Source organism: Gymnodraco acuticeps, unplaced genomic scaffold (assembly GCF_902827175.1).
Source record: "Gymnodraco acuticeps unplaced genomic scaffold, fGymAcu1.1, whole genome shotgun sequence".
Lineage (NCBI taxonomy): Eukaryota > Metazoa > Chordata > Actinopteri > Perciformes > Bathydraconidae > Gymnodraco > Gymnodraco acuticeps.
Window position 1 is genome coordinate 113836 of NW_022989914.1, and position 17282 is coordinate 131117.

The window sequence follows — 17282 nt, forward strand, 5'->3', positions numbered from 1 at the left end:
TGTGTGAGGTTGAGGCAATAATGAACGATAGGCCAATCACAACAGTGACAAACGACCCAAACGACCTTGAACCCCTCACACCTAATCACCTACTTCAGTTAAGAACAAATCCAATCTTGCCCCCAGGACTCTTTCAGAGAGAGGATCTGTACTCCCAGAGAAGATGGAAACAGGTGCAGTACCTTGCTGACCTGTTTTGGAAGCGCTGGACCAGGGAATATCTTCCTTTGATGCAAGAACGGCACAAATGGAATACTATCAAAAGAAACTTCACCCCCGGAGACCTGGTCGTCATCATTGATGAGAACGCACCGAGGAACACTTGGCTCCTGGGACGCGTAGTTAAGACCCTTCCTGGTTCAAAAGGACTTGTTAGGAGTGTCCTGGTTAAAACCAAGACAAGTACGATCAAAAGACCCATAACTAAGTTATGTCTGCTCCTGGAGGCGACAGACTGAGCCTACTAAGCCTTTCAGTCACGTGCACCTCTGACTGTTAGACCAAAGGACTAGACTCTTGGTCTCCTAACCCCTCCCCATCAAAGGCTGCCTTTTGAACGCAGACCATTACAGACAATTAGTACTAGACCTACACACTCCAGTACTGGTCTTACATGAACTTGAAAGTATACAATATACTATTGACTTAAGTGTACAAATATGCTACGGATGGACGTTATGTTTTGTTAAAATGACTCTGTTGATGTATTATTATTGGTAATTGCTATGTAATAAGCAATTAGGGGCTGGTATGTTGAACTCAAATACCTGTACTTTCTACTTCTTACATGTGAACTCAAATACCTGTACTTTCTACTTCTTACATGTTGAACTCAAATACCTGTACTTTCTACTTCTTACATGTTGAACACAAATACCTGTACTTTCTACTTCTTACATGTTGAACTCAAATACCTGTACTTTCTACTTCTTACATGTTGAACTCTAATACCTGTACTTTCTACTTCTTACATGTTGAACTCAAATACCTGTACTTTCTACTTCTTACATGTTGAACACAAATACCTGTACTTTCTACTTCTTACATGTTGAACACAAATACCTGTACTTTCTACTTCTCACATGTTGAACTCAAATACCTGTACTTTCTACTTCTCACATGTTGAACTCAAATACCTGTACTTTCTACTTCTTACATGTTGAACTCAAATACCTGTACTTTCTACTTCTTACATGTTGAACACAAATACCTGTACTTTCTACTTCTTACATGTTGAACTCTAATACCTGTACTTTCTACTTCTTACATGTTGAACACAAATACCTGTACTTTCTACTTCTCACATGTTGAACACAAATACCTGTACTTTCTACTTCTTACATGTTGAACTCAAATACCTGTACTTTCTACTTCTTACATGTTGAACTCAAATACCTGAACTTTCTACTTCTTACATGTTGAACACAAATACTTGTACTTTCTACTTCTCTCATTTTCCAAACAGCTGGTTCCTTTAGTCTGAATGTGTGTTTGATGCGTGATCATTATTCTTTAGAGTCATTGCGTGCCTATTGATTTGAACACGATCCGTGTATCCATCATTTCCTGGTCTTCTCTAAAGAAGAGGGACCAATGGAAACGTTGTCATGTTGCCGTTGTTCAGCATGGAAACATTCATTAGCTAACAATGACATTATTGTTCTATTAATATAAAGGGAGGTCAGGTACTCTTTAAAACATCTGCTAGTTATGGGTACTTTTTACTGAAGTACATTTCAAAGCCTCTTTACTTTTACTTGAGTAAAAAAGTTTAGTCAGTACTTCTACCGAAGTATTTTTAAACACAATTATCTGTACTTCTACTTGAGTAAAGGATGTGTGTACTTTTGCCATCTCTGTATACTGGTGATAAAAGCAGGTTGTTAGTTACGATCATGATGCAAGCTAAAATCCTGCAAAGATTTGAACGGATTGGGACTTTTTGTGATAAAAACCCTGATATTTGTTTTGTGTTTCAGGATGAGAAAGACTTCAGGGATAAACTCTCTTCCATTTACGTGGCCTTGAACTTCAGCTTGGATCCGAAAGCAGCGGCAGACTCCCACGGTCTGCGGCCCATCCTCAACTATCAGACCACCAACGTGATCGAGCAGAAGGTATTTTCATGTTCTCTACACTTCTTTAATCCTCTGTCCAACACAGGTAACCAACACCAGAGAGGAGGACTCGAGCCATGAATTACATGACTTCAGATTTGGCCCCTATCCTCTTGGATTTAGGCCTTTTGATTTGGGAATCATACTTGCCAACCTTGAGGCCTCAGAAATCGGGAGAATTTCAAAACCACCGCGGGTGGGGGGGGGGGGGGGGGGGGGGGGGTGGGGGTGGTGTGCTAGTGGATCGCCGGAGCTGTATTAGATTAACATGCTTATTGTAGTTGTAAGTGCACTGCCTTGCGGCCTGAAGCACCATCCTTGATGGAGCATATGTGTGGGCTGAAAAGGAGTGAGCAGAGGGTCGTGTTGTCGATTCTTGTTCTGTTTTCTGTGATATATCTTCCTCACCCTCTCAGACTTTCAGTTGCGCGCTACTAAAGAGACGTGCTACCATGGAAACAAAACAATGGTGTAGCTGTATTAAAGTCCGAGTGGAAACAGTCCTGAGTAAATCTGATTTTGTCAGAAATCGGGAGAAATATGACCCCGGGAGGAAACCGGGAGAGGGCAATGAAATCGGGAGGGTTGGCAAGTATGTTGGGAATACTTGACAACTTCTCCCAAGCCGAAATATATATGTGAATAAGGCAATACATTCCCAGCAAGTCGACTCTAAAATCTCCCAGATCAACTTGAATCAACAGCATCCAATCAAGTTGCAGGAAACCCATTTAAAAGGGTGTGCTTAGAAACATGTATTCCCTTTAATTTCCTTAAATTAAGAACAAACATTCCCACTAAACTCCCCACATCAAGTAACACAGGGTTCATCTTCGATTCGTGTCCCATTTGAACACAATACATCCGACCTCTGAACCTATCCCACACCTAAAGGCCTTCTAGCATCAATACATGTTGTAAAAATGTTCCCTATTATTGAAAAGATGTTTCTTGGATAGTTTAGTCTTCAAACCTTCATGTCCTGATAAAAGAGTATATCGAGTATGTGTGGAAAGCTGAGAATATGATGCAACATTGGAGTATTTCCATGTCTCTGCCCGGTTTAAAGATCCCCTATTATGCAAAATCCACTTCTTCATGTCTCTTCTACATCAACATGTGTCCCCTCTTCTTCATGTCTCTTCTACATCAACACGTGTCCCCTCTTCTTCATGTCTCTTCTACATCAACATGTGTCCCCTCTTCTTCATGTCTCTTCTACATCAACATGTGTCCCCTCTTCTTCATATCACTTCTACATCAACATGTGTCCCCTCTTCTTCATGTCTCTTCTACATCAACATGTGTCCCCTCTTCTTCATGTCTCTTCTACATCAACATGTGTCCCCTCTTCTTCATGTCTCTTCTTCATCAACATGTGTCCCCTCTTCTTCATGTCTCTTCTACATCAACATGTGTCCCCTCTTCTTCATGTCTCTTCTACATCAACATGTGTCCCCTCTTCTTCATGTCTCTTCTACATCAACATGTGTCCCCTCTTCTCCATGTCTCTTCTACATCAACATGTGTCCCCTCTTCTTCATGTCTCTTCTTCATCAACATGTGTCCCCTCTTCTTCATGTCTCTTCTACATCAACATGTGTCCCCTCTTCTTCATGTCTCTTCTTCATCAACATGTGTCCCCTCTTCTTCATGTCTCTTCTACATCAACATGTGTCCCCTCTTCTTCATGTCTCTTCTACATCAACATGTGTCCCCTCTGTGGAAAGAGACTCTGAAAGTTTCAGGAACAAAGATTCTCTCTCTTTTTGATCCATTTCTATAAAAACCTGTCTGAAAATGAGCTGATCAGATTTTGGCCACTTTATGATGTCATGTGTTGTCTTGTGTAACCATTAGCCAATCACCAACAAGGTAACCCCCCCCCCCCACCTTATCACCTGAATCTCCTCCTAGAGCACCATTGAGTTCTTTGTAACCAAATCTCTCTCAGAGGGGCGTGGGGAGGGGCTCCTTATTTTCATCTAAAGTAACAGACAGAGAATCAGCACTTTGGAAACAGGGCTGAAACAGAGGGGATTATGGGTAATGCTGCTGATCTGTTTGGTGTTTCAGCCAATCAGAGACAGGTTCTGGATATATCTGAGACCTGTGATACAGTGATGAAAAACAGTATGATAGGGGACCTTCAACAGTACTTGTTCCAGTGTGCAGATATTTCAGGATGGGGCACCAGCAGGCGTTTAGTCCATCTGGTTGAAATCTGCCAGTTTTTCTGAGAGCTACCTCAACATGTGGGCAAACTTCCAGCTGTGGCAGCGCGCACCATATGTTCAGCTTTTGGGAAACGGCAATCAGCGTTAGTCTTTAAACCCCCCCTTTTCTCTTTCTCTATCGTGGTTTTTTTCTATCTTGTTGGATCAGGACTGCGCGCTTTCATTGATGCCCTTGAAAAAGCTGCTCCAACAGATGTGGTTGAACGCTGACCTTGAGACGAGTTCAAAATGATCCTGAAAAAAATCTCCCTGCCAATCTGGATCTGTGTTTATGTGTTTTTAGCAGGGGAGACGTATCAGCCTGCCAACATATTTCCTTAATCTCTGCTTGCACTGTGTTAATGTAACAGCGTATAAACAGTGAAGGGTGACTATGATCCACAGCCTTGATCACACACTCGATGCCCGTTTGATTTCCACATGTGCGCCGTAACGCTTCACCAACTCTGCCAAGTTCCTATTCTCTCTTCTAGCTGCGAGAGTGAGAATGAGAGACGGTTGATGTGTTACGACCTCTCTGTCAGCTTAACATCTTCCACATGTTTCAGTTGGGAAGCTAAGGCGTTGCGATGAATCTATTAATTACTATCATTCTCAGATCTCGAACGCAGAGAAAACAGAAAGGATCAGAGCTGTTGTCACCTCTTAAGAACTTGGACACGACTGGAATTCAGAATCAATGGCCTCTTTGTTCTTAATAATAACATCTGGGTGGAAATGTTAAATGGATGCACAATAAATTAGACAAAACCAAATGTTTTTCGTTAATAAGCGCAGCGTCTACACACTGACTAGACAGCCGAACATGGTATTGCTGATCTGGACATTTTTCAAGGCCCGATTTTCTAACGCTGTGCATGCAGTGGGCGTTGGACTGGAAGTACTGGTTTACGGTTTTGAAAACTTCTGTCACGTAGTGATCATCTTCTCAAAAAAACATCTTTGCTAATGTTTTTTCGAGTCTTCTGGCCAATCAGAATCAAGATTGTTGCCACGGAGATTAACTTTGCGGTCGAACTATTCTTTATACATCCATGGGTACAACTTCAGATCGAAATGAACACATAATGAAATATGACCCCCGGTTTGATGACTGACAGGTCACAGAACAATGGGGGCTATCTACCCTCACCCACAATTTAAAGTAATTCACACAGCCTCTCTCCTCTTTGCTCTTCTCTCTCTGTGAGGAGCAGCAAGCTGTCAGAACAAAGTGAAAAACAAACAATGGCATACAATATTATGAATATGTCGGGTAGCAATAGACTTAGTTATTTTCTTCTCAGAGTACCAGAATGCGTCGTTAGTGTTTCTAAAAATCTCCCGGGGTTTGGGTTTTCAGCATGTGTGCCTTTCTATGTCATATAGTTCAGCTTTGATTCCATCATCTCATTAAACCTTTTTTTAAAGCATACTTTAGTTCTGTGAAGGGATATAAGGGATGCTCTGTACTTCACTTTAATCAATATTGTATGCTGAAAAGCGTATATATATTACAACACAATTTTTTGTTGAATAGATTTGAGTGGTTCAACGTTTCGGGTCGCGATTTATTGACAAAGGAAAAAAGGGGGTCCTGAGGCCTGACCAGTTGAGAACCACTACTCTAAAGTATACGAAGAAGAAAAGTCTCGGAGGAAGACTCATGTACTTTACTATAAAATAAAATAATAAAAATAGTGTTTTTGTTGTAAACGATAGCGCTGTCAGTTAGATTTCGTTTGTATTAAAGTATCACCAGTGTTTACTACATCTGACCCTCAGGTGTGCATAAACTCCAGCTTAGAAACTTGTTTTTTAAATCCCAAAAAGTGAAATCATCAGTTAAATCCATGTGGTGCATCCACTCAGGACTCCGCTCAGATTGCCAGGTTGTGATTTCCTCTTTCTGTCACTCTCTGAGGTCACAGTTGTTGAGTTTCAGCATCGAGGGGCGTACGGTCGTCAGATAAACAGATCCCTCGTGCACATGTGGCCGAGTTAACATGGCGGTTGCTACGGTGTCCATAATTAGAGCCCCTGCATGGTGTAATGACAAGGGGGGGCGCTTCCACTCCCTCTAATCTCCTCCTACATTTCTATTTATTATCCTCTTCGTCAGGGAGCATCATCACACTGCTTGTAATCTGCCTCAGAGAGGTATCTCATGTCTCAGGGAAGCCCCGCCCTCTCCATATGATGATGTGGTCGCAGGGTGGCGCAGTGTGTGGTGAAAACGTGGTTCACCTCAGGCTGCTGTGATGTGGTGGGAAGTAACAAAGTACATTTTGTTTTACTCGAGTACAACGAAATGCACTTTGCATCCAACAAGAAAGTGCATGAGGTTTCTGTAAAGATTCAAAGGTTTTAATGTCATATGCACATAAGCTACAGTGTAGGAGTGAAAATGAAATTCTTCTGACCTGAGCTCCTCCAACAACGCAACATATATAATAAAATACAAAATAAAAAGTAGTGCAAAAAGTCTATATACATGTAAATAGAATATGATATGTACAAGAACAGAATACACAATTAAATAATTCAAATTAAGACAAAATTAAATACGATTTAACTATTTATATAATTAAGTATATTGCAAGATGACATGGCTTTGGCTTTCTATTTTTGAATGGCCATGCTTTTATTTTGAAGGAGAGTTAGTACAGTTGACAGGAAGTTGTTGTTGTTGCTATGGAAACAACGTGACGGAGATTAATGGAGAAAAGGTCATACATATAAAGACGGAGAAAGTAAACGATAACGTTTATGGTTAAGTGTTGGCACCCCCCGAAGAGGCACAAGCTCTTACGTTGATATTGGAGATTTCAATAAATTAGAGGGAAAAAAAACGAATATCCGAATAACGAAATTGAAACGAATATTTGGATATTCGGGTACTGTATTGTTACTTTTACCTCTGATCATAATCCAGTAATTTCATACATTTAGGCGTAAAGAGTACTCTTACTTTTGGAACTGTAAGTAGAACTTTATGCCAATACTTTTGGACTTTTACTTCAGTAAAAAAATTCCGCCCAGCGTTTCCTTCTCCTTGAAACAGAAAGCATATGTTCACAGTGACCTCACACTCTGAGCCACAGCATGGTGTGTGTGTGTGTGTGTGATACCGCATGCTGCATCTTGCTGCAGTCTTCCTGTTGTCTCCCATAAACAGATCTGTAATGTATCTTGTGTGCCTAATTCTCTTCACGTGTAAAAGTGTGATCATCTCCCCGTTAAACTTTTTTTTGTGTCCCTCTTTGTGCATCTTGCAGGCTCAGATCCTGCTGGACTGTGGCGAGGACAACATCTGCGTCCCCGACCTGAAGCTGGCCGTTCAGGGGTGAGTGTTCATTTCCTTCATGGCCTGTATGAGACAATGCTCCCCTGGGCACGACACAAAATCACCTCTCTTACAAAGGAGGAAGAAGTGTTTCATAGTTGCTTGAAGATGTTTTGTGTCTATTTGAATGCGGGATGAAGGGTTGAAGAAATGGAGGGGTCAAGGGGATGTAGGGAGATAGGAGGAAAGGATACATGGATATAGGGATGATGTTAGGTAGGGGATGAATAGAATAAGGTATGTAGGAAAGAAGGGAGGAAGGAATGAATGGATATTGGGAGGAAAGGATGAAGGGTTAAAGGGATCAAGAAAGGGGGGGTGAAGGGTTAAGGGGATGTAAGTAGGAAGGGAAGAAGGGTCGTAGGAAGGGATGGATGAATTGATATAGAGATGTATGGAGGAAGGGAGGAAGGAGGGTTAAAGCAGGGGGGTCAAACTCAATTTAATCGCGGGCAACATCAGCATTATGGTTGCACTCAAAGGGCCGGTTGTAACTTTAAGACTATATAAAAATACATAGATAAATATATAATATATATGAAATAATGTATTATATTATATTATTGGCTCTGCATTGGATTATTATCAGTTCTGGTAATAACTTCATAAATAACTACGCCTGAAAGTAGAAGTCAAGGGCAAACCATTCAAAGCAAATATTCAACAATTACATCAAAACTTTTGAAAGAACATCCATAACATCTGTTTGCAACTTATATATATGTCAATATTCCAAATACTTGTATATACAGTAGACTATTCTGCACTATTTCTATTATATTTTATTTTATTCACTTGCACTATTATCTGTTTTATTGTGTTTATATGTTATTATTTTCATTATCATAACGACACTGTAGCTATGTACACATGACAATAAAAGCCTTGTATCTTGAATTGTATTGTATATTATATTCTTTGCAAGCTCTTGCGGGCCGGATGTGGCCCCCGGGCCTTTGAGTAGGGCTGCTCGATTATGGCAAAAATCATAATCTCGAATATTTGGGTCAATAATTGATATCACGATTATTAAAAACAATTATCCATTTACTTTGAAAACATGAATTTATTGAAAAAAAATGGTATGTTTTTAACAGTTGATTACCCTGAACTTTAAGTATAATTCAATTGAAGAACCAATACAAAAAATTATATATATATTTTTTTTTAAATAATCGTTTAATTTCAATTATGTTGTTTTCATAATTGTTGAAAGCCAAAATCGTAATTGCGATTAAAATACGATTAATTGAGCAGCCCTAGTAGGGAGGTATGGGGGCTCAAAAGGATGTAGGGAGGGAGGGAAGGGATGAAGGGTCAAAGGATACATGGATGAAGTGTTGAATGGATGTAGGGAAGGAGTTGTCTTTGAGTGACACTTTTTATTTGAAGAACGGGAGGCCCTCAACCTTTTTGAGCCCCTGTTCCCCCTGGGGGCCACTATTATTTATCCATCCATGGTGTTGTTATATAATCCTAGAAGTCCATGGTGAATGCATTCCAGGAAAAGTCCTGTGAACAGGGTCAGTAAACTCCTCGCCTTGGATTGAGGTCTAAAGTGTAAATACAGCTGTTTGTGTTGTTCCGCTGCTTTGTTTACGTTAGCATACCAGAGCGAGGCTGCTAATAGCTTCAGAGTCAGAGAACATCGCCCTCTGAAAACAGGAAGTAGCTCTACAGGTGCTTCGACAAGCATTAGGAGGAAATACAGGAGGGATGAAGGGAGTGTGTCGCTTCTGAAGCTGCCTAACTCACTTTCATTCAACAAATCTGTTAGCATTTTTCTCACAAAAAAACAGCCTCCCTGATACTCCCTCCGCTGCTCTGTCATTTTGATTTCACATTCCTATAGTTATCTACCATCTGCCTCCATTTGTTTAATGCATCACATGTGGAACAACCTGCTACGAGCTCCAGCCACTCCAGAAAGTGTGATTGGTGCAATTTGAAATAATAGTTTTTGTCTGCTCTGTTGTGGATTCGCAGTGAGAGCCGGGTTGTCGGGGGACGGCTGTGATTCAGAGGAATTTCAGATTGAAAACAAACCCCTGAAATGTTCTCTTGTTCTGCCAAAGCTCATAACCTGTTCCGCCGCCGGTCTCCCAGGGAAGCTTTAAGGTTTTCTGGTGTTTTCTAAATTTGAGCCTTTTGTTTGGTTTGAAAAGTGCAATGCAAGTTAGAATCAGACGTGGGTTGAGCTGCAGAAATCTTCTCCTGCGCAGCTTCACAGAGCGGCTGTAATTAAAAGCATCTGTTAGCGAAATGTTCTCATTGTTTCGAAGCTGTGGAGGGAGTGAGAAAAAGCAAAGGAAGAGTGGAGGTGTTTCACAGTCTTACACCGTGTTATTAAGCATGCATGACTTTATTACCATGTTGGCAGAGGTGCTAAGTACATTTCAAGTTTTGCACTTAAGTACAATGGGGGGGGGCCCTATTATGTTAATTGTCAGGTTATATCAGTATGTAGTGTCTCTACTTTAAAGAGTCCTCTCCTGCTGATGTTCAGGTGTATATCAGTATGTAGTGTCTCTACTTTAAAGAGTCCTCTCCTGCTGATGTTCAGGTGTATATCAGTATGTAGTGTCTCTACTTTAAAGAGTCCTCTCCTGCTGGTGTTCAGGTGTATATCAGTATGTAGTGTCTCTACTTTAAAGAGTCCTCTCCTGCTGATGTTCAGGTGTATATCAGTATGTAGTGTCTCTACTTTAAAGAGTCCTCTCCTGCTGATGTCCAGGTGTGTATCAGTATGTAGTGTCTCTACTTTAAAGAGTCCTCTCCTGCTGATGTCCAGGTGTGTATCAGTATGTAGTGTCTCTACTTTAAAGAGTCCTCTCCTGCTGATGTTCAGGTGTATATCAGTATGTAGTGTCTCTACTTTAAAGAGTCCTCTCCTGCTGATGTTCAGGTGTATATCAGTATGTAGTGTCTCTACTTTAAAGAGTCCTCTCCTGCTGATGTTCAGGTGTATATCAGTATGTAGTGTCTCTACTTTAAAGAGTCCTCTCCTGCTGATGTTCAGGTGTATATCAGTATGTAGTGTCTCTACTTTAAAGAGTCCTCTCCTGCTGATGTTCAGGTGTATATCAGTATGTAGTGTCTCTACTTTAAAGAGTCCTCTCCTGCTGATGTTCAGGTGTATATCAGTATGTAGTGTCCTCTACTTTAAAGAGTCCTCTCCTGCTGATGTTCAGGTGTATATCAGTATGTAATGTCTCTACTTTAAAGAGTCCTCTCCTGCTGATGTTCAGGTGTATATCAGTATGTAGTGTCTCTACTTTAAAGAGTCCTCTCCTGCTGATGTTCAGGTGTATATCAGTATGTAGTGTCTCTACTTTAAAGAGTCCTCTCCTGCTGATGTTCAGGTGTATATCAGTATGTAGTGTCTCTACTTTAAAGAGTCCTCTCCTGCTGATGTTCAGGTGTATCTCAGTATGTAGTGTCTCTACTTTAAAGAGTCCTCTCCTGCTGATGTTCAGGTGTATATCAGTATGTAGTGTCTCTACTTTAAAGAGTCCTCTCCTGCTGATGTTCAGGTGTATATCAGTATGTAGTGTTTCTACTTTAAAGAGTCCTCTCCTGCTGATGTTCAGGTGTATATCAGTATGTAGTGTCTCTACTTTAAAGAGTCCTCTCCTGCTGATGTTCAGGTGTATATCAGTATGTAGTGTCTCTACTTTAAAGAGTCCTCTCCTGCTGATGTTCAGGTGTATATCAGTATATAGTGTCTCTACTTTAAAGAGTCCTCTCCTGCTGATGTTCAGGTGTATATCAGTATGTAGTGTCTCTACTTTAAAGAGTCCTCTCCTGCTGATGTTCAGGTGTATATCAGTATGTAGTGTCTCTACTTTAAAGAGTCCTCTCCTGCTGATGTTCAGGTGTATATCAGTATGTAGTGTCTCTACTTTAAAGAGTCCTCTCCTGCTGATGTTCAGGTGTATATCAGTATGTAGTGTCTCTACTTTACTTATACTAGAGTAACATTTTGAATGAAGGACTTGAATATATTTTTTTAAACATTAGTAGGCCTATTGCTACTTTTATTTGCATGTTAAGAAAGTTGTCCATTAATAGCAAAGCATGAATTCTAATCGTCAAACACGAAGCTGGAAAATGTATTTACATTCCTGAGCCACTCTGACACCATGTTACCTGTTGACCTTATTAGTGTTAAACTTTTTTGTTCTGCGTCGTGTCCTCAGGAACAGGAAGGAAGTGTACCTGGGTGACGACAACTCGCTGACCTTGACTTTCAACGCCAGGAATGAGGGTGAGGGGGGTGCGTACGAGGCGGAGCTATACGTGGTGCTGCCCCCCGAGGCCGACTACAGCGGCATCGCCAGGAATAATGAGGTGAATATGAAATGATTATAGCCAGAGGTGGGAAGTAGTGGAGTATGAATACTTCGTTACTGTACTTAAGTACATGTTTCTGGTATCAGTACTTTACTCCACTACTTATTTTTCTGATGACTTTTTACTTAGACTTCTTACATTTCAAACCCAAATACCTGAACTTTCTACTTCTTACATGATGAACACAAATACCTGTACTTTCTACTTCTTACATGTTGAACACAAATACCTGTACTTTCTACTTCTTACATGTTGAACTCAAATACCTGTACTTTCTACTTCTCACATGTTGAACTCAAATACCTGTACTTTCTACTTCTTACATGTTGAACTCAAATACCTGAACTTTCTACTTCTTACATGTTGAACACAAATACCTGTACTTTCTACTTCTTACATGTTGAACACAAATACCTGTACTTTCTACTTCTTACATGTTGAACTCAAATACCTGTACTTTCTACTTCTTACATGTTGAACACAAATACCTGTACTTTCTACTTCTTACATGTTGAACCCAAATACCTGTACTTTCTACTTCTTACATGTTGAACACAAACACCTGTACTTTCTACTTCTCACATGTTGAACCCAAATACCTGTACTTTCTACTTCTCACATGTTGAACTCAAATACCTGTACTTTCTACTTCTTACATGTTGAACTCAAATACCTGTACTTTCTACTTCTTACATGTTGAACACTAATACCTGTACTTTCTACTTCTTACATGTTGAACTCAAATACCTGTACTTTCTACTTCTTACATGTTGAACTCAAATACCTGTACTTTCTACTTCTTACATGTTGAACTCAAATACCTGTACTTTCTACTTCTCACATGTTGAACTCAAATACCTGTACTTTCTACTTCTTACATGTTGAACTCAAATACCTGAACTTTCTACTTCTTACATGTTGAACACAAATACCTGTACTTTCTACTTCTTACATGTTGAACACAAATACCTGTACTTTCTACTTCTTACATGTTGAACTCAAATACCTGTACTTTCTACTTCTTACATGTTGAACACAAATACCTGTACTTTCTACTTCTTACATGTTGAACTCAAATACCTGTACTTTCTACTTCTTACATGTTGAACACAAATACCTGTACTTTCTACTTCTTACATGTTGAACCCAAATACCTGTACTTTCTACTTCTTACATGTTGAACACAAACACCTGTACTTTCTACTTCTCACATGTTGAACCCAAATACCTATACTTTCTACTTCTCACATGTTGAACTCAAATACCTGTACTTTCTACTTCTTACATGTTGAACTCAAATACCTGTACTTTCTACTTCTTACATGTTGAACACTAATACCTGTACTTTCTACTTCTTACATGTTGAACTCAAATACCTGTACTTTCTACTTCTCACATGTTGAACTCAAATACTTGTACTTTCTACTTCTTACATGTTGAACTCAAATACCTGTACTTTCTACTTCTTACATGTTGAACTCAAATACCTGTACTTTCTACTTCTCACATGTTGAACACAAATACCTGTACTTTCTACTTCTTACATGTTGAACTCAAATACCTGTACTTTCTACTTCTCACATGTTGAACTCAAATACCTGTACTTTCTACTTCTCTCATTTCCCAAACAGCTGGTTCCTTTAGTCTGAATGTGTGTTTGATGCGTGATCATTATTCTTTAGAGTCATTGCGTGCCTATTGATTTGAACACGATCCGTGTATCCATCATTTCCTGGTCTTCTCTAAAGAACAGGGACCAATGGAAACGTTGTCATGTTGCCGTTGTTCAGCATGGAAACATTCATTAGCTAACAATGACATTATTGTTCTATTAATATAAAGGGAGGTCAGGTACTCTTTAAAACAGCTGCTAGTTATGGGTACTTTTTACCACGAGTATCTGTACTTCTACTTGAGTAAAAGATCTGTGTACTTTTGCCATCTCTGGCCAGAGGAATGTTTCTTATTGATTGTCCTGAGCTGTGGTTTGACACCTCTGTTCTCTGGTTCCTCAGAGCCTGACCCAGCTGACCTGCAGCTATGAGACGGAGAACCAGACCCGGTACCTCAGCTGTGATCTGGGAAACCCCATGAAGTCTGGCACCAGTGTAAGGACACTTTGATTTTCTTTCAAATATTAGCATATTGAATCTATGCAGGGTAAACAATTACAACGGTCTGTTTGAAATATGTAGGTGTTACCATACACAACTGACAAAGGGGAACAACATACTTACAGGCCTGGCATATGTACTACAGCGTCTCAGCGGGTCGAGCGGTCTCGCGTGAAGGGACACATGTATTGAGCCGTATCCGTGTGAACGGAATACTTTTTTGATATCGAATTCGGTTCGTTTGCGTTTCGGTGTAAATGCGGTCTAAGACACAGACTTATTGTTCATAATGTAGCACTATCACCTTTGAATGCCCCACCCCCTCAGTTTTGGGCGTGGGTCATCTTTGACCTATGACCCCCCCCCCCTGGTATCAGGCATGCATGGCACTGTGTTGACACAACATCATAGTTTCCTGCTCTTTGTAGGAAAAAAAAAAGCTTTCGTGTCCAGGTTGGGTGTGAAGAACGCAGGAAATGTTGTGACAGGAAGTACAGAATCAGACCCGTTAAGGTGGAGTCAAACAAGCTGGCCTGCTTTTGATAGGTAGGAAGATACCTGGAAGAGAGACAGACATTTAAAAAAGGATTTTTTGTTGTAAATTCTGCCTCAAATCTGAAATGTTAGCTCACAAAAAGGTAGATGGAGACTTAATGTGCCAGATTGTGTGGGGAACAAATGGATCTGAAATTATAGTTTTTAGAAAGGGTAAAGCAAGCCACATTTTAAAGCTGCCCACGTGTCCTGCATCTGTCTGCTGGGTACACGAGGAGTTCACTGACACACCCAAGAAAATAACACATGAATCAGATGATGAGTGCAGTAGAGAGGGGAGGAATGGCTGTGTGTGGAGCCTTAAAGGAATAGTTAACCACCCAAAGAGTCTAAAATATATATTTCCTATCATAAATGTACTGCTGTTTATTAATCTAGATAGTTTTGGTGTGAGTTGTCTTACACCAACAAAAAAACACATTTTGTTCAGCAGGATAATCTCCACATATTAACACCACTTTATGATTTTCTTAAGTAAGCTAACGTTAGGCTATAAAGGAACTACAGCACGGTCACATGACTTCACGTCACCACCGCTAAGCTAAAGGCGGCTAATGTTGGGCTATAAAGGAACTACAGCACGGTCACATGACTTCACTTCACCACCGCTAAGCTAAAGGTGGCTAATGTTGGGCTATAAAGGAACTACAGCACGGTCACATGACTTCACTTCACCACCGCTAAGCTAAAGGTGGCTAATGTTAGGCTATAAAGAAACTACAGCACGGTCACATGACTTCACGTCACCACCGCTAAGCTAAAGGTGGCTAATGTTGGGCTATAAAGGAACTACAGCACGGTCACATGACTTCACGTCACCACCACTAAGCTAAAGGTGGCTAATGTTGGGCTATAAAGGAACTACAGCACGGTCACATGACTTCACTTCACCACCGCTAAGCTAAAGGTGGCTAATGTTGGGCTATAAAGGAACTACAGCACGGTCACATGACTTCACTTCACCACCGCTAAGCTAAAGGTGGCTAATGTTGGGCTATAAAGGAACTACAGCACGGTCACATGACTTCATGTCACAACCGCTAAGCTAAAGGCGGCTAATGTTGGGCTATAAAGGAACTACAGCACGGTCACATGACTTCATGTCACAACCGCTAAGCTAAAGGTGGCTAATGTTGGGCTATAAAGGAACTACAGCACGGTCACATGACTTCATGTCACAACCGCTAAGCTAAAGGCGGCTAATGTTGGGCTATAAAGGAACTACAGCACGGTCACATGACTTCACGTCACCACCGCTAAGCTAAAGGCGGCTAATGTTGGGCTATAAAGGAACTACAGCCCGGTCACATGACGTCACCACCGCTAAGATAAATGCAGCTAATGTTAGGCGTGTGATGACTGTATCTTGTCCGGTTTTAAAGGAAAGTGCTATGTTATATATTTGTTACGTTAGTTATGCCAGATATTCCAGAGAAATGTGTAATTTTTTAATCAAAGCGTTTCACGGTCATTGTAGGGAAATTAAAACTCAATCTAGCAGCCTGGGGATAGAGGGACAAATTGAAGACATTTCTAATATTAAACACGCAAATTAACTCGGAAAAAACTCGAAAAGCTGGTGTTTCCTTTTAGTTAGTAATTTGTTTTAAAATGATCATTAATAAATCTGTTTTTCCTCTCTGCAGCTGTGGGCAGGTCTGCGCTTCACGGTGCCGCGGCTGAAGGACACACACAAAACGGTCCAGTTTGAGATGCAGATCCGCAGGTACAACACACACACTTCAAATATCTGTGTCTTATGTGTGTATTCTGGTGCGGGCGTACAGAATGAAAACTCCATTTCTTTCCTCTTTCCACAGTAAAAACGAAAATAACTCCCACAGTGAGGTTGTGCCATATAAACTGGAGGTGGAGGTTCAGGCTGACGTCATTCTGCAGGGGTGAGTCGAGTGTTTCCTCATTTCAACTTTTCATTAGGTGTCTTCCTACGCTTTTTTCTCACATCCCCACTTTCTCTTTTTTAGCGTTTCCCGGCCAGATAAGGTCTTCTTCCCGCCGGTCAACTGGAAGCTGACCAAGAACTACGAGGTGGAGCAGGACGTGGGGCCGCCAGTGGAGCACATCTTTGAGGTAAAACATATTTATTTCCCGTTGAGAAATCAAGGAAGATCTAAGAAATTGTACTCCTGTGTGATTTATGCTAATGTCATATCCCTTTTGTGAGATTTAAAGGTGCAATATTTAACTTTTACGCATTAGAAAGACTTAAAGGTCCCATCTCATGCTTTTCTGGTTATTACCCGTCCCCTTGTGTTATGAAGGTTTTTCTGCATGTAAGCGGTCTGCAGAGTCACAAACCCTCAAAGTACACCCTGTAGCGAGTAAAACTCTAACACAGAAAATACCTAGCTGTCTATGCTGCCATACTATACAGAGATGCTGTGAGAAACCAATGTGACTTTGGAACATTGGACAATGTAAATCTATTCTAGTCGACCTCAACAATGGAATTATGATCAGTAGAAATGGCCATGACATGGGACCTTTAAAGCGATGTTATATATTTAGTTGAGTTGTGTATTTTAATTAGCCAATATGTAATGGGTATTTTTCATAAATC

At 40.6% G+C, this 17282-nt stretch overlaps 1 protein-coding gene across 1 annotated transcript in view; it reads left to right on the forward strand.

Annotated features, from left to right (window-relative positions):
- The window catches only part of itga5 (integrin, alpha 5 (fibronectin receptor, alpha polypeptide)), an 85551-nt gene that overhangs the window by 53444 nt on the left and 14825 nt on the right, over positions 1-17282 (forward strand). Inside the window, 7 exon segments of the mRNA XM_034209793.1 lie at positions 1980-2117; positions 7612-7679; positions 11879-12029; positions 14048-14140; positions 16348-16427; positions 16522-16602; positions 16687-16792. Coding sequence (XP_034065684.1) covers positions 1980-2117; positions 7612-7679; positions 11879-12029; positions 14048-14140; positions 16348-16427; positions 16522-16602; positions 16687-16792 — 717 coding nt within the window.